The 20,263-nt window shown below is 49.8% G+C and overlaps 10 protein-coding genes across 10 annotated transcripts; 6 read left to right on the forward strand and 4 right to left on the reverse strand.

Moving 5' to 3' along the window:
• Window positions 1-1,033: 1,033 nt before the first annotated feature.
• On the reverse strand, window positions 1,034-1,177 carry ARB_04395 (uncharacterized protein; the record flags this gene model as incomplete). Its single annotated transcript, XM_003017467.1, has 1 exon — window positions 1,034-1,177. The coding sequence occupies one exon, from the start codon at window positions 1,175-1,177 to the stop codon at window positions 1,034-1,036; it is 144 nt and encodes a 47-aa protein (XP_003017513.1).
• A 639-nt stretch (window positions 1,178-1,816) lies between these two features.
• On the forward strand, window positions 1,817-3,775 carry ARB_04396 (uncharacterized protein; the record flags this gene model as incomplete). Its single annotated transcript, XM_003017468.1, has 1 exon — window positions 1,817-3,775. One exon carries the CDS (start codon window positions 1,817-1,819, stop codon window positions 3,773-3,775), a length of 1,959 nt encoding a protein of 652 aa, XP_003017514.1.
• Window positions 3,776-4,414: 639 nt separating this feature from the next.
• ARB_04397 (uncharacterized protein) lies at window positions 4,415-5,365 on the forward strand (the record flags this gene model as incomplete). Its single annotated transcript, XM_003017469.1, has 4 exons — window positions 4,415-4,711; window positions 4,776-5,031; window positions 5,094-5,222; window positions 5,295-5,365. 4 exons carry the CDS (start codon window positions 4,415-4,417, stop codon window positions 5,363-5,365), a joined length of 753 nt encoding a protein of 250 aa, XP_003017515.1.
• Window positions 5,366-5,920: 555 nt separating this feature from the next.
• Window positions 5,921-6,253, reverse strand: ARB_04398 (uncharacterized protein; the record flags this gene model as incomplete). Its single annotated transcript, XM_003017470.1, has 2 exons — window positions 5,921-6,004; window positions 6,056-6,253. 2 exons carry the CDS (start codon window positions 6,251-6,253, stop codon window positions 5,921-5,923), a joined length of 282 nt encoding a protein of 93 aa, XP_003017516.1.
• An 810-nt stretch (window positions 6,254-7,063) lies between these two features.
• ARB_04399 (uncharacterized protein) lies at window positions 7,064-7,685 on the forward strand (the record flags this gene model as incomplete). The annotated part of the gene is made up of 3 exons (XM_003017471.1): window positions 7,064-7,255; window positions 7,318-7,446; window positions 7,503-7,685. The coding sequence occupies 3 exons, from the start codon at window positions 7,064-7,066 to the stop codon at window positions 7,683-7,685; spliced, it is 504 nt and encodes a 167-aa protein (XP_003017517.1).
• A 1,120-nt stretch (window positions 7,686-8,805) lies between these two features.
• ARB_04400 (phosducin, putative) lies at window positions 8,806-9,851 on the reverse strand (the record flags this gene model as incomplete). The annotated part of the gene is made up of 2 exons (XM_003017472.1): window positions 8,806-9,099; window positions 9,159-9,851. The coding sequence occupies 2 exons, from the start codon at window positions 9,849-9,851 to the stop codon at window positions 8,806-8,808; spliced, it is 987 nt and encodes a 328-aa protein (XP_003017518.1).
• A 129-nt stretch (window positions 9,852-9,980) lies between these two features.
• Window positions 9,981-10,397, reverse strand: ARB_04401 (uncharacterized protein; the record flags this gene model as incomplete). Its single annotated transcript, XM_003017473.1, has 1 exon — window positions 9,981-10,397. One exon carries the CDS (start codon window positions 10,395-10,397, stop codon window positions 9,981-9,983), a length of 417 nt encoding a protein of 138 aa, XP_003017519.1.
• Window positions 10,398-10,707: 310 nt separating this feature from the next.
• On the forward strand, window positions 10,708-11,158 carry ARB_04402 (uncharacterized protein; the record flags this gene model as incomplete). The annotated part of the gene is made up of 2 exons (XM_003017474.1): window positions 10,708-10,897; window positions 11,085-11,158. The coding sequence occupies 2 exons, from the start codon at window positions 10,708-10,710 to the stop codon at window positions 11,156-11,158; spliced, it is 264 nt and encodes an 87-aa protein (XP_003017520.1).
• Window positions 11,159-15,495: 4,337 nt separating this feature from the next.
• Window positions 15,496-17,199, forward strand: ARB_04403 (uncharacterized protein; the record flags this gene model as incomplete). The annotated part of the gene is made up of 7 exons (XM_003017475.1): window positions 15,496-15,564; window positions 15,632-15,722; window positions 15,835-16,019; window positions 16,140-16,264; window positions 16,412-16,678; window positions 16,740-16,807; window positions 16,868-17,199. 7 exons carry the CDS (start codon window positions 15,496-15,498, stop codon window positions 17,197-17,199), a joined length of 1,137 nt encoding a protein of 378 aa, XP_003017521.1.
• A 579-nt stretch (window positions 17,200-17,778) lies between these two features.
• On the forward strand, window positions 17,779-18,791 carry ARB_04404 (D-mandelate dehydrogenase, putative; the record flags this gene model as incomplete). The annotated part of the gene is made up of 3 exons (XM_003017476.1): window positions 17,779-17,874; window positions 17,938-18,369; window positions 18,450-18,791. The coding sequence occupies 3 exons, from the start codon at window positions 17,779-17,781 to the stop codon at window positions 18,789-18,791; spliced, it is 870 nt and encodes a 289-aa protein (XP_003017522.1).
• Window positions 18,792-20,263: the final 1,472 nt, after the last annotated feature.

Below are 20,263 nucleotides of genomic sequence, written 5' to 3' on the forward strand. Positions count from 1 at the left end.
TCCCCCAAATCCCTTCTTCGTCTTGTCAGTTTCCTGCTCCCAACTCCTATATAAAATCTTGTCCCACTTTTAAATCCGCATTCTTCTTCTCCCTCTCTGACTGTCTTATCTCGCATGTCTCCACCTTTTTGTAAATTGCTTTTAAACAGCTTCCCTTCTGTTGTTGTTGTTGCTGCTGCTCCTGTTCCTCCTCGCTTGCCTGTCATCTCTATTTCCACCCATTGTCAAGGGATACAAAATCTCCGCCTCATTTTTATCCAACATACCCTATCCTCGTAATTGAAAACTTACAAAGCTCATGAATAATGGAATCAGTTCAAGATATCGCCGTGCGCTTTTGTTGGTCTAGTAGGGCTTTTGCTGATAATATGCATAGAACCGGAGAAGCTTGCAATGCCACTTGCTTTTACTGCGGAAATTCCAGCTATGCAAGCGCAGTTGGCCATCCAGCAGGCAGACAATTTATACCCAGATGAATTTGGAGACCAAAATGCATTGTTTGAAGAGAGAGAGAGAGTATGCATGCAATTTTGACAGGCCGGCCATCTGCGTCATGCTAGGTAGAGTTTCCATCAGGAGGCAATTTCTGTTTGCCAGAAGCTTGACAAATCCAGGCTACCGATAGCATGTCCTTTTCTTCATTGTCCAAGGAAGAGTCTGCATGCTTCATGCTGGATAGTGCTCGGGGGGAATTGATTGGCAGCAAGTCAGGGCAGGAGAGCTATCAAGTAGTTATAGGGACAGCTGCTTGCCCGGACACGCAGCAGCTGGTCAGTTAACTATAGATCCGAAGCCTGTTTTGTGGGCTGATGGATACTTGTCCACTGCATCGGCTGTAAATAGAACCCTTATACGGAGTAAGTCTAGATGCAAGTTGGACTCCGATCTGCAGGGACAGGCCCTTCTCCGTAGCATGTATAAAAGAGCCGCAGCATCGTAGTTAGTTCTCTACCGCAGCCAGCCTGCAGTTTGCAACGCCGTCCAAAGGCCTCCCATGAAGCAGCCCGGCGACGGCGAACTCCCACCCGCAACGTCATCTAGGACTTCTCTCGAGCTTATTAGTATTATTTAGGGCTGTTGACGCTGGTCTGACGACATCTTCTGCTTCTCCCGTCGTCTTCTCGTCGGTTTCACCACCACCATCCTCCTCCTCCTCCTCCTCCTCCTCCTCCTCCATCATCCCCGACATCCTGCACTCCGCCTCAACCACCCAGCATCAAACCAACCACCATCATCATTTCCATCTGCCTGTAAAATAAAGAGCACAAGAGACGGCCCCCGGGAGCACCAGCAGCTCCTCAGCAGCTGACGACGTGGCTGACCCTCTGGTGAACCACAACTCAGCGGCAACTTTTGCCATCGCACACACGCACACATATAACCCCCCGCGCCTGGCTCTGTCAAACGCCTACGTCGACAGCTCATCCCTGCGCACAACTCATACCTACAGCTGCTCGAAATCGCGTCCAAGAGACCGACGTGCTCTGACAATCAAAAGGTCTCTTGCGTGTTTCGAGAACTAGATACATATGACAGCGCTATAACTAACTACTTAGCCGGCTGTCTCCGCATAACTACCACCACCACCACCACCCGTTCAGCATAATATTAACTAGCTACTCGCCTTGCCCTCAACTCGCCTCTCTTGTCTTTGCACTTCTTCCCCCTGCCTGTCCCCATCGCTACATACATCTCTACACACCCCTAATACCAGCTTCTCTAGCCCCTGCTTCTTCTGGGCTAGCCCGCAGTGCCTCCATTCCCCATAACTAACGGCGCCGTTTCGACTGCTGAAGCGATGACGTCAGGACCCGCGATGGAGGAGGAAAATCAGCGACCAAAGGACATGACCCCAGAAACATGGGCACTTGTCGAGGACCTCTTCCCCCGTAGTCTCAATAGAAACAGTGCTCATCCTCACCTGCCTTCACACTCGGGCCACGCCAGTGACATGGCAACCTATGACGGCAGCGAGGCGGCGACAAGCGATGGAGACCAAAGCTACAGCGTCGTTGATGGCATTAGCAGCACCTCCGAGACGCCATCTCTCCTGACTCCACCTCTCACCAACACTGACGATGAAGAATTCGAGGATATCGAGGATGAGTACGAGGATGAAGATGGGAGCAGCGTTGCCACTCCCTCGGGCTGGGGCTCTACCCCAGCACACTCCGTTGATCACGAATATGACCAAGAAGTATATGACCATGATGAATATGAAGATGAATCCGAAGAATCCGAAGAAGGAGAAGAAGCACCTGAAGAAGAATCTGAAGACGAGAGAAACTACGTACAGTCTCGTGGTGTTGACTGGCCCGAATCAACTTCAAACCCGGCACAGTTTGACCGCGTAGAGCAACAGAACAACCACGACAGAGTCTCTCGCCCTCACCCGTGCTCTGATGCCACTCATATCTTTGACGAACCTGAAAGCTATGATGACCATGAAACCAATGAGGAGATGTCCGGGGTGAGAAGCAGAGAGGCCCCAGCTAATACTTCTCCACAGAATACACCATCTCATCTGGCCCCGGCGCATGCAGATGTCTTGAGGAGAGCTATCGAGACCATAACACAGCAAAACGAGATGATTTCAGCCCTGTCTCGATCCCGGCCTGGATACACGCAGCCGGGTGCTGTACCTGGTCAGGAGAAGCCCAAAAAGAAAGAAGGAAAACAGAAACTTCCACGTTCTCAAGGGTTTAGCAATAAGCTTGCACAGCTCATGGAGGAATATCCTGACCTTTTCCATGTACTTGTGCTAGTAATCTTGTCCCTTGTCGCTACGGCCCTCACGTTTCCATACATTGATACCTGTCTGGGGATATCTACCCAGGTCCAGGAGGGTGCAGTCACAGGAAGAGTTCAAACTATTATCACCCCCGTTGCTACACCGGTCATATGTGCGAAGACTCCGGTCGTTTCGACTTCTCCAGAGGGAGTACAGTACTTTGAATCACATTCCCGTGTCCCGCAGAATATGGACGACTTCATCACGCAGCTAACCTGTGCCAAAGCTCAGGGCATGAGTGAATCAGACGATGTCCAGGTCCATGTCGTCGGCGACCACCATATGGTTGTCCGGTTACCCAACCGCCTCGTATCAGTGAGAGATGGAAACAAGTTTGATATCAAAGTGACTCGAGAGAACAACGGCCTCCCATTTGACCTCTATAAGCTGTTCGACGGCGTCTTCACCCTTCGACTTGCCCCCGAGGATGCTTATGGTCCCATGAACATTACCGTTTCTGCACTGTCAAAGCCAAAATTGACCAAGGTCACCGGCGTTGACTTTGGCACCCCATGGTTGAAAATCGCTAGCTGGAAGAGAGCTACCCAGTCTCTGTCTCAGACGCTCCGTGGAGACCTGGCCGACGCCCAGACTGGACTCTCAAAAGTATACATCAAACTCACCTTTGACTTTAGGAGCATGTATAATGCCTGGGGGATGTACACCAACAAAACCTCTGCTGACGCAACAAACAACCGCATCAGCAGTATCTTTGACCGTGCTGTTAGCCGTGCAAAAACATCCGTAGCCAGGTCCAAGGAGGCCTCAGATGGGTTCTTCAACAAGACGAAGGAATCCCTACGCCAATCGTCTGATCAGCTAAAGGCAGAAGCACGGCTTATGCGTCGAAAGGCCCGGAAATCCGCCTCCTCCATGATGTCAGCCGCGCAGGAGAGAGCACAGCAGCTTCGAGCTCCTGCCTTTAGTTTCGACTTGAAGGCCAAGTTCCGAGACCTCCGAAAAAACTTTGCGGCTTCCACTTGATTCGTGTCAATATGCATTCAAGGACATTAGCCGTCTTCCGCACGCTCTGGCAATAATTTAATATCAACCAGAAGGGAGGAACTGGCTTCTTAGGGAAGAAGAATAAAGGAGTGAGAAACGGGGAAATAATGTATCAATAAAACCAGCTACCTACCTACCTAGTTAATGACTGTCCATATCAAAACTACCTGTACATCGGGCATCTCGCCCATCCCAACTAGTTAGCGAGTCGGACAAGCCCACCCGCCATGCAGCTGTCACCCAGCTGCCCGTACCACAGCCAGTCTCTTCTCCAACTAGTCGCTGAGTTAACAACTAGCTAGCCAACGCCTCCCAGCGCCTGCTGTGCATCTTCGATCGAGCCCGTCCAGGGGCAAAAGGAACGAGAGTTGCGCTAGTCCCAAACTGAACCTTGTCGAAGCGCCCACCTTCAAGTCTCTTTTTTTTTTTTTCTCCCTTTCCTCTCGCTTGCTCTGCGTGGACAACAACAACAACAAGAAGAAGAAGAAGACCTGCAACATCTACGACTCCAGCATCTCCTGCTTTCTGCTTTTCCTTAGCGACAGCGATATATCGTCCGTCCCGGCCCTGTCTTGATCTACACAACCACCCGTCCTCCCAGCACCGAGCCCGCCCACCATGGCAGACGAGCAAAAGCCCGACCCCACCACCGCTGCCCCTCCAGAGGCCGTGACTGAAGACAAGAAAGAAGAGACCGCCGCAACCGAAAAGGCAGGCGAGGACGAGTCGAAGAAGGCCGAGGCAGAGGGCGAGAAGGCGGATAAGCCGGCTGCTGCAGAGGAGAGCAAACCTACCACGACCGACTCCGTCTTCTCCATGTTTGGCGGCGGCCCACCAAAGGAGAAAAAGGAGCAGGAAGATGACGCTGACGAGCCATCCGGTTCCTCCAAGAAGAAGACCGAGGGCGATGATGAGGTGAGTTGATGGCCGTGGCTTGCCTGCTGTCAGTTGCTATGCTAATACTATCGTCCCCCTGAAGGACCCAGAGGCTGAGCCGGACGTACACTTCGAGCCAGTCATCCGCCTGACTGAGAAGGTCGAGATCAAGACCAACGAGGAGCTGGAGGAGCAGACCTTCAAGATGCGTGCCAAACTTTTCAGATTTGACCGGGAGTCCAAGGAGTGGAAGGAGCGTGGAACCGGTGACATCAAGCTGTTGAAGCACAAGGAGAACCACAAGACCCGACTGCTCATGCGAAGAGACAAGACCCTCAAGGTCTGCGCCAACCACTACGGTACGGCCCTTTTGACTATTACGTTAGGCTATACTGAACACATGCTAATAATCAACTCTTAGTCGTGCCTGACATGAAGCTGTCGCCAAACGTTGGCAGTGATCGAAGCTGGGTGTGGAACGCCGCTGCAGATGTCAGCGAGGGCGAGCCAGAGGCCCAGACCCTGGCTATTCGCTTTGCCAACAGCGAGAGTAAGTTTCCACTTCTACTTCCTTGTTTCTGTCACGTTTACCCTGGGATAAGACGCTAATCTTCCGTGTTAGACGCCGCTCTCTTCAAAGAAGCTTTTGAAAAGGCGCAGGAAGAGAACGCCCTGCTCTTCGGCAAGGACTAAGTCGACCCTGTTCGCTACTAGGATACCCTTGGATTAAGGATATTGGAGAGATATGAGCCAGCACCACTGCTATGAACAGAAGATGACAAGATGAAAAGATGAAAAGAATGATCACCCGCCATCGAATCGAAATATAGCCATGCAACCCCCGTTCCTGCATTACACCTGATGCTTCATTAGCAGACAACCATCACTGCTCCTATGCCATCATCTTTTGCATGAAACCCTTCTACCTATGTCACTGACCCTTATTTAGGAATAACATCCCCCCCTCCCCCCATTTCAACTCCCTTTTAACTTGCCCACCATATCCCAATCCCAATATTCCAATATACTCCAATGCAATGCCCCGAGATTGTACTCTTGATGATGTTCTCTCTCTCTCTCTCTCTACCCTCCCCTTGTTCGCGGAGACACGGCGCTCGCGAGCTGGTCCCCCTTGCCCGCTCCTCCCCTTGGCCCTGCTGCCACCATCTAGAGCAGCCAGGGCCGGACTGAGGGGGAAGGATAGCCGTCGTAACGAAAATCAACCACCATCCATGCTCTTCCTAGAGCCTAACTGCTGCTCTTCTGCTCCCGTAGCCAAAGTAACCATCCAGTAATCATCTCCTTGACTTCTCTCTCGTTGCCTCCCTTTCCCTTTTATAACATTTCTTCCGTTCGGCGAAAAAGCAAAGAGATCGTGATTACCTCATACAAAACTTCTTTCCAACCACCAAAGGAAAAAAAGCGGCCAAACGAAAGCGACGAGAAAGAGACAGACAGAGAGAGAAAGAAAGGAGAGAAAGAGAGAGAAAGAGAAGAGCGGTTCAGAGACATATACAGACTGACATCCTCTTCTCTACCGGCTGCAAGCTCCAGTGCGCTGTTCTCATCACTAGTTGCCATCAGTGACAGCGGACGACCACACGCCTCCGCCTCCAAACGCCCCCCCGCCCACCGCTATCTTCCCTCCTGCTTGCCAGGAACGAACCTGAAACCCATAAGCGGCGCTGAGTAGGGCCAGGATATCTTCTGACACGCTGCCGGAGAAATAGAGAGAAGCAAGGCCAAGATGCCAGATGTAAGTCTCCTACCCGCCTCTACCATACCAGTCGTGGTGTTGGGTTCGTTCGGCAAGTCGCGTCTGCGGATTAGGCGCGGAGAGAATGATAGATGAGCTGACTCGGGTGCTTTACGCATGATATAGGTCAAGCGCACTATTAAGATCGTTACGGAGTCGCGTATATCGTTCGTGTCCCCTTCAAGCTTCCTTTGTTGCGCCTCGCGATCCCCTCGTTGCATGGCTGTGGCTTCCTGGGCTGGCTGGGTATATGGGGTGTTCCGGCGCATGATTCCCTGTTGATACCCGTGCAGTATAGCTTGGATGATGAAGACGGCTACATCTGCTTCGTAGCTACATGGGCAATGCGCGCCGGATCACCCTCCTACAGGCCAAGGATATACCCATAGCTTCTGAGGGCGTAAGCAGTGAAATTCGCCGGCTAACCAGGTGTATTCACGGTAAACAGGGACCCAAACTCCGGTATCGAAGGCTTCCCACTCCGTCAGTGGTCCGTTGAGATATATCTCCTGAACGACCATGGAGAGCCCGTTCCTGCGTCGGTATTCCCGAAGGTGACATACCATCTACATCCCAGCTTCGAGCAAAGAGCTACGCAGAGTACGTTGCGCCGCACTTATTGTCTCCCCTCCAACATGATGTTGACACTGCGGAACTGGAACTGGCTGCTGACTATACTAGCTATAAAATCCCCTCCGTTCAGAATCGAAGAGGAAGGATGGGGTGAGTTCGATATGCAGATTGTCTTGAGTGCGCCAGATAAGGACCATTCCATTACGCATGACTTGAACTTCCAATCGAGCAAGTACGAGTCAAAGCATGTTATTGTACGTATCACGTCGCAATTTATACGTCATAAATGCTCTCCAATTCTAACCTTGGGGGACAGACGTTCAAAAACCCTAAGCCTCCGCTTCTAGCCCAGCTGCGTGAGTCTGGCCCTGTACCTGGTGATGAAAATGGAGTGAAGAAACGGGGCCAGGAGGAATCCAAGAAGAAAAAACGCGTGGATAAGAACGTAAGTTGTCTTTTCTGTTGACAGGGCAAATGCATGTTTTGACAGCTCTTCTTTAGGTCGATATGGAGAAGCTAGCAGATGGCCTGCAGAAGCTGGGAGAAGACGACCTGCTCCAAGTTGTCCAGATGGTGCATGACAACAAGTCCTCGGACTCGTATACTAAAAACGATATTGAACGTAAGGACATGACATTCCCCACATTCTCCGTCCTCCGCAGCAGTTGGGCTTACCCGAGCTAACTTGGATCTTAGAGGGAGAATTCCACGTTGATTTATATACCCTCCCCGACGCTCTGATAAGAATGCTCTGGGAATTCACACAAGAAAAGGGAGTATTATAATTGACGCCTGCCTTCTAAGATAGGATAGAGAGAATGAATCTATTTCTATGAAACCAAAAGAAACGAGACAAAAAGAGATGAAAACGGGGGTTAATGCAGAGACAATGGAACAAGAGTAACGAGACCTATAAACACCCCCTTGGACAGATATCAATTGGCGTCTTTGCGAGAAAAAAAAAAGAAAAAAAGAAAAAAAATTGGCGTTACATACCGGATGAAGAACTTTGCCCATTCTGATAATTCGAACCCGGGGGCTTTTTTTTTTGTATATTGTTAGTACCGTGCGTTTCAGTCATTCTTGTGGTTATTTATATCTACGTGTTACTAGAGCCGGTGTCTGGCTTCTCCATGATTAAGTCAAAGAGCGTTACCTCTAGGCATGAGTCAGGATAACTATAACCAGTATATATATACGGAGAGACATTAATCCAGAGAACATGCAAAAATGGTTGTTGAGAAAGATGAATTTAGTGATAGATATGCCTATGCTATAAAATGTGTTATCATCAAAAAAAAAAAAAATAGTGGAGAGACATGATTCGAGATTAAATAGAAACGATAGAGGGAATAAACGAGATAAACGAAATAACCTCCCTGTACTTTTTTTTGTACCAGGTTTCTATACTGCCAGAGTATGAAATTCAAGGCAAGGCAAGAAAACACCTCCATGAGCCAACCAGGTTAGGTGCACCGGCGCTATTTCACCTCTCATGGCAAAGGTAGTAAGAGAAAAACGGGAGGAAGACGGAGAGAGAGAGGGAGAGGGAGAGAAAGCAGAGACTAGTATAAGAGGTGGGTATGGTATGGTATGATATGATGGGGGAAAACAGCAGCAGAACAGGATGGATAGCAAGATATAGGAAAATGCATGATCGGGGTATGAGAGTGGAAGAATGGAAGTCATAACATTAGAGATATAAAGAGATTAATGATTAGAGGATATAAGGAAAAGAGCAGAAAAGTAAAATGGAAAGAGACAGCGAGATTAAGCGGGTCTAGAGCACTTTGTGTCTGTGATATCAGTTAGCAGGGAAGTTCAGTGGAAGAAGTATATGTGAATGGTGTATGGGGGTGTTGACGTACTGCATAAGCAAGGTCTCTATGCTGGCAGAGCTGCAGCCACGGCCATCTGGCAGCTGCTTCATGACGTCGATGATGGTAGCGAAGACCTCACCGTTCCTGTAGGCGATGAGGGCCGGAGCGGTGATGTGGTCCATCTCGGCGATCTCATAGTGCAGCTTGACAAAGTGTGTGGTGGCCTGCTTGCGAGCAAGCGAAGTAAGGCAGTCTTCTACTATCGAGCTCTCAGTCGACTGTATATGCCGTTAGTATATATGTATATAAATTAGCTATATGAGAGTAAAGAACTGACCTCTGGATCGTAGATGCAGACCACAACGACGGTGCCCGGGGTGACCTTCTCGATGGCGTCAAGGTATCCCGTGGCATCGACAGTGTCGACGTTGCCGTACCGTCGCTTGCTGGGGCTGACCCGGCGAGTAGACTTGTTCTGCAGCTCGAGCATGCGCGCCTCCCTCCACTGGCGCATGAAGCGCTCATCCTCGTCACTCTCCTCCGCCGAGTCGCCGGGACTCGCGCCGCGGTGTATGAAGTTGCTGGTGCTGCCGCTCTTGCTGTGCTTCTCGCTGGCGCCGGGAGAGTTGTGGCCGCTGCGGGAGAACGGGTTGTAGTCGAATGCGCTGGCGGAGGTCAGGGTGCGTCTGAAGGAGCGCTTCTTCGCGCGCTCAAAGGACTGCGCATCGGCGATGACGCCCTTGGGCCCCGTGTTGGCGTCGTAGACGGTCGACGGGATGTGGTATGCGGCCGGCTTGGAGACCATGGTGCCGGAGAAGTCGATCTCGCTCTCGTCGGAATCGTCTCCAGCGGCGGCGTTGGCTGCGCGGATGCGGTTGGTACGCTTCTCGTTGTGCTCGTCCTCGTCCTCCTCCTCGTCGTCGTCTTTGTACTCGTCGCCGGAGAAGTGGGCGAGGTCTTCAGGATGGGCTGCGGGCTGTTTGTCCTTGGGGTCGAGCAAGGCGTCGGCTTCGTCTTGGGCGGGAGACATGGTGGGCGCTGCTCGCGGGGACGGGGGGAAAGGCATGCTCAGTATATATAACCATAAGAGTCGAGCGAGGGCGGTTCCGGATACGGGTGGGTGGGTATGATCCCTACTTACTTTTTTCTGCTGTGCTAACTAAGGATCGACTCTGTTCGCTCGCTCGCGCCGTTTCTTTGCTCTCGTTGGCCGTTCTTCAGGGGCTTCTTTGCTTTTTGGCTGGCTGGCGTTGCGTGGTTTGCGGTTGCGGGTGCGTGGAGTGTGTGTGAGAGAGGAAAAAGTGACGATGTCGTTACTTTGGCTGGAACCGCCCGCCTTTTTGGACGAACCACCAACAGCAGAAGACGAAGACGAAGAAGGAGAATAAGAAGAAGAAGAAGAAGAAGAAGAAAAAGAAGAAAAAGAAGCAAAAGAAGAAACAAAAAAGGGCCAAACCTCGGGTCGGTGACCAGCTGGAGACACACTAGGAGCGGCCAATGGGGAGTTTCTTTGCAGGGTCCGCGGTTGGGCAGGAGGAGAGCTGGGAGGGAGAGCAAAGACGATAGACTGAAGCATCGAAAGAGAGAGAGAGAGAGACGAGGGAGGCTGTTTCAGAAGGTTAAGGCCAGGGGCAAGGCGACCTCTTGCGCTCTGGGCTCGTATCCAGGGATATCAAAAGCACCCAAGTGGCCAGTCCCTCCCCTCCGCCTGATATGATTTGCTTCTTTCCCTCCTCCATATTTCCAGACAGACGCTGACGACGGAGTAGTTTTTTTGTTTTTGCTTCTTTCTCTTGTCCTGAACCGGTTACTGGGTGCGCCAGAGGGGACGAGCGCTACTTGGGCATTCCATACATGTGCTCTTCGGCTGCGTTGGACATTTCATGATGAAACACGGCAGCACAAAGCAGGACACGGAACAGACAAAAGGAATTGGCTGCCGACTGAAAGCAGGAGATGCCCAAAACAAGGCTTACGCAGTGACTGTTGATCTCGGATGTCCCGTTCGAGCACATGGGAAACTGATATATCACCCGTCTGAGGGCTCTTCTCTATCTCGTGCTGTGGCTCTACGAAGTAAGTAACTGCTGCCAAACGACGGAGGACACCGGTAGGGGATGCTCCGCAACGCAGCTACAACTGGACGGGTGTGATCAACTATAACTCTGGACAAGATGGAGATCCTCCGCAGAGAGAGCGTTTAAGAGTGGGCTACTTCTTTCCGGCCTATCCGTGGGTTGGATGCCAAAAATGCACTCAACAGAATATGGACTGAAGGAGGCAAAAAAAAAAAAAAAGGAGTCAACCAAAGGGCCATCCAAGAAGACCATGAGCTAGCCTACGCCCCTTTTCCACGTGGATCGAGGCTTTTTTCCTTTTCCTCTTAGCATTACACCACAAGGAATATACAACTTGATGAGGTTTAACTTCGCCATCCTTGCTTAACGCCCGTCCCCTTGCGAGGAAGCTGATGGGAACATCTCGGCTTCAGGGGGCTCTGTGTCGCGTGGCTTTGTTTCAGGTTTCCACAAGCGCACGCTAACTCCGGTTGGACCTCCTCCCTGTGCTTTCATTTCTTTTTCTTCTCGTTGGCTAGTGAAGTTTGCACTTTCACTCTGAGTTGTCCGATGGAGTCGACTCCTGGCCTCGGCATACGGTTGCTGCTTTTTGATTCCATATAGGGAACTACTAACTTACATATACAAAGACAGTCAGACAGTCATATAGACAGGGCAAGCAGACAGGCAGAGAAGCATGGCTCCCCTGCCTGATGCAGATGTCGATGCAATCTCTGCGTCATCCCTTCGATTGCACAAGTCTCCAACCCTTGCTCTTAGTTAGGCACTTAAGGAAAAAACTATTTGCATGGCTGGCTGCCAAACCTGCACTGGAAGGACGGATGGTTTTTCACCTCCCCTTAGACCGCCGTGAACCCGCGAGCTGGCTGCAGGTGCTGTCGAATTGTCCAGTCCTACCCTTATCTCTTGTCATTTCTTGCCTGAGGCCACTAACCTATCATGCAGTGGGCTGGGATATCGGCTTGGCCAGCCGCCAGCGATATATCACGCTGAGTTATTATCATTCCTCTATTCGACTGCCAACATATGCAAGCATTGCCGCGGCCGTTTCAACCACCCCATCACCTGCAGCAGCATTATTGTCAATCTTATAAGTTAGGCTGCGACTGCATGTTCAGACGTTCATCTCTACCCGAGAAAATCCTCCCCTCGCCGTTGGACAGCAAGGTGTCGGCAGTTACGGGCATGCCGAATTCCCTTTTTTCTGCGGAGGGAGCTCCTGTTCTCCCTGTTTCAACCCCGACTTGATGGAGTTCTTCGGCCACAAACTTACCTCTTATCCTCAAATCTTCCGCAGGAACTGAGATGTAAGTACTTACCTCCAGGCTACGTCGGCCTGTACTTTCGCAGGTTTGTCAAGTTAACGGATACATACCCGAAACACCCCTGTTGTGTAGACTCTGCTCCGTACAAAAATTATTATCCGGGAATCTACGACATCTGTAGACTTTGAGTCGTGCCAAAGCCCGCAATTTTGGCAACCATTTCCCCTTCCTCCCCTTGCTGCTTGGTAAAAGCCATGTCGTCAGTTGGATCTAGACTCGCCCATAGACAGGCATGATTACATGTTTGATTATGAACTCAGTTGCCGAAGGGGTTGGTGGTTAATATTGGGTTATAGACTAGAGACGGACGAGCCCTTCAACGATTCCAACCACCCGTTATCGTATTATCTGAGCCAGCAATCTTCTCGATGTGCTGAAGAAGCCACATCACGGATAGAGGACCTGGTCTACTCAGCCGAGACCTCTAGCTCTGGTACCCCCTCTATGATTATGGAGTATCAGTAGAGAGGGCCTTGAGCGGTAGGATCCATCTCCCAGAACTGACCCAGTTGCATCTTCCAACCACATCATCTTTCTTTCGTCCAGCTCTATTTATATCGCCGGCAGTACGGGAGTAGAGAGGTCCACGATCTGTCTTGTCCCTCACCCCCGATTACTCTAGTGTGGAATCAATCGATCAGGGTAGTTAACTAGCGCCAGCTGGACAGAGCAAAGACTGAGAAATGCGGCCTCTCGGGATCCCATGTCTGAATCTCCAGATATAAGGGTGATATTATTGACAGTTCTGAGGTCATGTAAGTCGGTACTCTGTACTCCGTAAAGCTCGAGAAAAAGAGAGCTGATCTTCCATTTACTTACTCTGGCCAGCAACCCCTTTTATCCCGTTAACTATGAGTTACTATGTACGAACCCCTGTCTGGCCAGTCGGAAGACGAACCAGAAGATACTTGAACACCCTGCTGCGATCAAAAGTCACTTCGAGGGCATGGATCCTGCCGCTTAAATACTTTACTTTATTCCGGGAGAGAGCCTGCTTCGTTGCGAAATCATCGTTTTGTCTTCCCGTGTAGCGAGCGAGCGGGAGCCTGTCATGATGGTTCAACCCCATTTAAGGCTCGCGATCTTCAACGCTATCAGCGCCCATCAACACAACCTCAGCTCCACTGCTGAAAACTTGAACTGCACACAGAAGAGCCATCATTGCCCAAGATCAACAAGTGTCTTCCTGGGGCGACTGGCTGGAGATTTTTCCTGCTTCTGCGGCGAAAACTACAGTATTACGGAGTACTCCGTACCGAGCTTCTGCTTGTGACAATCTACACTGTCAGCCAGAGTTCTGGGACAAGCCTCTTCTCGTATAGCCAACGAGCTAAGAGATGCAGATGAGATCAACTGCCAGAGATACCCAATCTGTTCACCTTCTTTGAACAGCCATGGACAACCTAGGAAGTGTCCCGATTACACCGCCGGATGGCAGACAGCATGCGAAATAGATAGGGAGACCTTGACATACCGAGTATATATTGAACCTCTCATCCCTGAACCGCAATCTTCAGCTGGCCATTGTAGGGCCTTGGAGCTGACTCCAGGGGTCATCCACCTTTTTGCCAGGTGTCGGCTATCAGGTCTCAGGCCAGATATTGGCCTCTATCAAGCTGGATCCGCAGCCCGAGACCCTCCAGAGCCTGCCCTGAACAATCCTAGCAAACCAACACCAATCAATTTTCACGAAAATGATCCCTTTAAGCAGTATATCCACTCAGAAACCTCGGAGCAGAGGCTCTCCTCTTCAAGGAGGCTTGAGTTCGCTGGCTAGAGCCGTCTTACACAGACACTCATCAGTCAGATCCGATATGTTAATTATCATCGCGCCGCCAATCTATGGTTAGACTACACACTAACTGTGCTGGCTGCAAGAAATATATTGAAAATTTTACGCTATCGATGTCCGCTGAGGCCTCCTTTCCGGATACAAATCTCTCCGGCTTCTACTTTCCGTTCAAATAGCGGATGGTCAATGAAGCCCCCTTTACTCAATCGCTTAAGCATTGAAGTAGATCATGCTTATATGTAATACACATCGGGAGATCCATCTCCTTTATCGACTGACATATGTCTTGCATTTGCATCTGCCAGCCATGCATTTCCATTAGGCAGTATCGGTGGCTCAATGGCGACTTGCTTACCCAGAGAGGCCTCCGCATAACATCGTGGGAGATTTGCCATCGAACCTGACGGTGGCTGGCTCACGTCAAAGCCAATGAGAAGTTTACTTCGTTACTACATGCGACTCGCCCAGTTGGTGAAGTTCTTGAGGACTCCCTCTGGGATATTGCGGGAAGAGAAATAACTATATCTAGCAGGCGTTAACTATTGATGCCCGGAGATTCCGGGAAACCAGTGCTTCTTTTATATCTCTATCGGAGATTGGATGGCCATATATTGACGGGTCTCCCCTGAACACACGATAGCCCGTACTAGACCACTATCGCCTACTCCATATCCCTGCCCACATTTTATCTTTACCCCTGTCTCCTCCCGGGGTAGTTAAATAGACACCCAGCTAACGAGCTAATCAGGCGGCTTTCACTCAAAAGATTTAAGTAATAACCCCAGTTCGCCGCGAACTCGTTAGTACGCAACTATCAGTAGTCATCTAGTTGCGAGGTGGACCCGCAAATCTTCGTTTTATTAGTTAACGTTTTTACCCCTGAGCGAGAGCCGATATGGACGAATTCTGACCATAAAAGAGATCCCTGCTGGGCACTCCAACATGTCCTTCGATCTCCAGCCCGTCAAAACATCGCCATAGGCCACTGCATGCGCCCCGATTTAGTCGGTACCAGAGTTTTGCCGCCTCTTGTATTGCTTGTATCACGGTCGAGGTGGCGGATCCCAGCAGCCATTGAACGATCCCCATTCGATGAAGTTGCATAATTGAAATTATACCCAGCTACTGGCTTCGGACAATTATGTCCAGACGTTCTCTTGCAGTTGGTGGCGCACCAAGTTCAATAGTTGCCTGCAGATCTGGAGTCAGTGGTTGAAATGCAGCCTGCTTCCGGAATAACGGTGACTTCCATTATGCCGCTCAAGAAAAGCAAAGACAGTTGCCGCTGTTTAGATACTTTGGGAGACATATAGACCGTCTCATCCGCAAGCCGTCTCATTCTGATGAGTGAGGCCTCAATCTTTTCCTGTGTGCAACGGAAGTGTGTCTTGTGAGAGCGTCCGAGGTGTTTATAGTTATCAACTATAGTATTGTTTAGTGCCGGAAATGCGCTTCCTGTTGGTGTTGAGCCTGGCCTCAATGGCCCTGGCATCGCCTATTGCTACCTCGCATTTGACTGCAAGAGATGAAGTTTTCCCTCAGTGTGCGGTAAGAAGGCCTGTTATCTAGTTGAATGTGAATATGATATAACGAACGCCAACTAATACACTCCTAGACCGACTGCCAGAGCCAAGTCATTGCCGAAGCTGGGACACAATGCTCTGCCAAAGATATACCCTGTCTCTGTGCAGACGAGGCATTCCAGGGTAAGGTTGCTGGTTGTATAATGAAACACTGCACGGGAAGTGAGGCTTTGAGTAAGACTTCCCTTATTCCCTACTTTCGGCCTGTTCGGCATCCTAAGATAATATAATATAGTGGCAAAGCATCTCAGCTCACAGGCCTGTGGTATCATCACAAAACCGCGATACACCGAAGTAGACGCGGGCACGCTTATCCCTTTCCTATTTGCTAGTTTCTTCTTCTCAGTTAGGATCGCATCTAAGGCGATGCATCTGGGAGGTGGATGGGGTGCTGACGACTATACCATATCTGTGGCATATGTAAGGCAAACCCATCCCACGTACCTTCAACTCCTTTTTATTAATGATCGTAGGTACTTGCTATTGCGATTTATACGCTACACACTCAAAGTAAGATCAATCCCCCCAAGACATATCTAGGATAGGGTGCTAACCACCTATCTAGTGATCCATTATGGCTTTGGCAAAAACATATGGGACGTTATTCCACAGGAAGATTTAACAATAGCATTCAAGGTCCATCTTGTCCAGGTCCTCAAGGAAATGTGAGGAAGAGGGCTAACTATGAATAAATAGGTCTTCTTCGCATACGTCTTGGTATATAAGTCTCTGATATCCCTCGCGAAGATATCCGTCGGTTTCTTCCTGCTGCGAATCTTCAGGTCAACTCCTTTCCGTTATGCTACATATAGTATTATTGCACTCAATGCGGCAATTGGAATTACATGGATACTAGTTGATGCTTTCCACTGTGTCCCCGTCCATCTAGCGTGGACCTCATGGAAAATGGAGGAGACAGGCACTTGCATCAACTTCATGACCTCAACCTATGTCAACGGGTTCGTCAATATCGCTGTTGACACTGTCATGGTAACTATGCCAATATACGAGGTCGTCAAGCTGAAACTATCCCGCCGTAAGAAGGTCGGGGTTGCAGTGATGTTCGGAATGGGTCTACTGTAAGTTTATTGCACCGATTCTCACTGTTATTTCCCACGATCAACTAACGTGTCTGCTTAGATTGACGGCCATTGGAATTGCACGAGTGATTATCCTGTTCCAGCATGATCCCACTACAAACCCTACCTGTGCGTAGCACCCAGATGCCCCCTTTCTAAAGAGGCCCATTCACTAACCATGCTTGATAGATGAAATGGCACCCCTAAACTACTGGTCCATGATCGAATGCCAGATAGCTATTGTCTGCGCGTGCCTACCTGCCATACGGACACTGCTCATCCACTACGTTCCCGAAGTATTTGGCCAAACCACCGAGGCTGCGTCTCAAAAACGATTGAATGCTTCTTCTACCGGCAACTCCAAGGGAGAGGAGTATACCTCCAACTCCACCTTGGTCGAATCCGGGGATGGCTACATTTCCAAGACCATTTCATATTCGGTGAACACTACGATAAAATCCGAGAACAGCCCGACGGAGCCATCCATAAATCTCGTCCAGGTTGATCGAAGAAGAGTATGAGAGGGTGCATTTTTCTTCCATTCGCGCATACACGACCGTAATCTTTTAATTGATAATATTTTCACCAACTTAACTACCTGTATATAATTAATGATACCAATACCAACTTTCTTTTTCGACGGCATTAATCTCGATAATATAAGCTAGCACTTATAGTAGCTGGCAATATAGATCTGGTCAACTTATGGATCTCCCCGAATTATATAGTTATATAAATAGTTGGCCCACCAAGTGATAGTGGATTCAGGGGGGTGGCGGGTCGATCCATCCAGTGGGCTTGTGGAGTGATGGTTATCCAGCAATGATAGCTATAGATAGCCGCGAGTATCAAAAGCCAAGTATTGTATGTTTCTCCAGTAGGACTTTTTACATCTATAATGCCAGCCATCTTAATCGATATCTGACACCTTAATCAGCCATGTGGAGAATCGAATACGATGCAGGACCTCGGATAACAACCGAGACGCCAACAACGAAGACATCGATGCCTCAGCCTCAATATCAGCCGAATATCGCCTCGACAGTGAAAGAAGCCAAATACCCCATACTAGACACAGACCATAAAGTAATTGCTTCATCATGGCCCAGCAAAAGCCCAAAGTGCTATGCCTAAGCTATCCCGAGTTCACGGACAAGGCGTACCTCGCTGACTTCCAAACCAAATTCGAGCTCCACGTCAGTCTAGTCTCTCGTCAATGTTACAAACATACCTTCATGAGAATACCAGATACCTAACAGCCAGGATACCAGTCTCTCACATCTCCTGCCCGCGCCGGCCTGGTTCCCGAACTAGCGGCTCGGGTGCGCAAAGATGGGCCCTTTGACGCAGTGATCGTGCGCATAGGCACCATTGTCTTCGAGCCATTTGACGCAGAGATGCTTTCTCCTCTACTCCCCGACTGTCGCATCATAGCCTCTGCTTCGGCAGGGTATAATGAATTCGACGTAGACTGGATGACTCGCAACGGCATATGGTTCTGCAACTCTCGCAACGCCGTGTCAGAATGCACAGCTGACATGGCGATTTTCCTCATCCTGGCCGTGCTGAAGAATGCTTCTGTTGCGGAACGATGTGCGAAAAGCGGGGTTTGGCGACAGGGCATCGAGGGCGTCAGTAGGTCTCCTCGCGGGATGGTGTTGGGTATTATTGGGATGGGTAGTATTGGGAAGGTAAGCTCGAAACGACATGTTTTTGGTGGAGGTGAGGTGTATGGGATACGTGCTGATTGATATATTTGATGTGCGGCTAGTATCTTGCTAAACGAGCAGACGTGTTGGGCATGAAGGTGGTGTATTACAATCGGAACCGCCTTGCGGAGGACGTTGAGAAGCAGTATAATGCTAGATACTGCTCGACGCTGGATGAACTGCTTGCCTGCTCGGATGTGATATCCGTCAATTGCCCGCTGAGCAAAGAGACTACGAATCTGCTTGGGCGTGAACAGTTCGAGAAGATGAAAGACGGGGTGTACTTTGTCAACACTGCCCGGGGACAGATCGTTGATGAAGAGGCATTGGTAGATGCGTTGAAGTCCGGAAAGGTCAAGATGGCTGGTCTAGATGTGTTTCCTAACGAGCCTAACATCAAGTAAGTTACACCGAGATTGCTATCCATATTTGTCTATGTTCTTTAATTAAACGGCTAACCGTGGTACTGCAGTCCGTATTTCATGGAGAGCGACAAGTGCATACTACAGCCTCATCTGGGTGGGTATACCGACGGGGCCTTCAGGCTGTCCGAGCTAGAGTGCTTTGAGAATATCAAGGCGTGGTATGCTACGGGAATGCCCATCTCGCCAGTTAATAAAATCGAAAAGCAGACTTAGATTGGACATGTGGAATAAATTAGATTATGGTACTGATAGTATATTCTACCAGCTCGAAGCTACCAGCCCAGGTGGATAGACACAATATCCTGTTATTAAACCGCTTCCCTTTTGGCGGAACCAGGAGCCACCCATGGACCGCTTTGGTCCCTTTTGTAACCATCTTCTGATATAGTCATGTTTTGTAAAGGATATAACAGCTTCACCGTGGAACCCATTGGTCTGGGTAGAAGTTGGTAGGCATTTATATCCGTGATAATGCCACGAGGGCAAAGCACCGGCCTCATCCTGTAGAAGTGATGTTAGCAGATAGCTTCCATCAAGTGATCAACCGTGACAGCTGTGACTTACCGGAAATAAATGTCTTGCTATCCTACTGTATATATATGTATATAATAATTGGTATATTAATACCGAATACCGAATGCCTAACACACGGAATGCCGAGGTACCGGAGCCAGGCGGTCTGGATGTAGATCCTGTTAGTTTTAGGGGGTCACGTTGGTAAGGGAAAAAAAAGGGGGGGGAAGAAAGGAATGGAGCAGTCAAAGAACATACCGGAGAAGAGGCTTACCACGAGTGATGAGCCAGGGTAGAAGCAATTGGGTGAGTGTACTTATGTTGTTCCCGTAATAATATGTCGGTGCAATTGGACGTTTCGAATATTGTTTGGATTGACAGACAGGCAGGGCGGCCTCCTATGGGCCGGCGTAGAGCCGACCTCAGATGCCCACTCACCCACGGCCCGGAAGATGTTTACTGCCAGGCCGCGAGTGAGTGGGTGTCTATACGTATATATATATGTAATAAATCCCCGACAGGTATACATGTACCTTTTGGCCGCCCCGGCAGTAGCGCGAAGTATAGCGCGGGAACCGAACCCACAAAGGGGTCAAGACGACTGTTTTCTCTTCTGCACGGTACCGAGCTTATGGAACACAAACGAAGGAGTATATGGCATGGTGTGGTGTGGTGTAGTAAAGTATATACCTAGGTATGTATATATAGTAGAGTAAACCGTAAGTAGACGCTGGGATATGTCTCGGTTGTGGTAGTTTGGTAGATGGAGAGAAGAAAGAAAAAAAAAGAGGAAGAAGAAGAGATTGGGAAATCTGGGGGGAGGAAGGGGATTTTATAGCCTGGGGGGAAGGGCAGCTGGGGCTGTCACTGCACTGGGGGAAGAGGGGGGAAGAGGGGGAAGGGGAGTAGTTAATGCAGGTGGCTGTTCACTGCAGCTG

Source organism: Trichophyton benhamiae (genome assembly GCF_000151125.1).
Source record: "Trichophyton benhamiae CBS 112371 chromosome Unknown contig01293.0, whole genome shotgun sequence".
Lineage (NCBI taxonomy): Eukaryota > Fungi > Ascomycota > Eurotiomycetes > Onygenales > Arthrodermataceae > Trichophyton > Trichophyton benhamiae.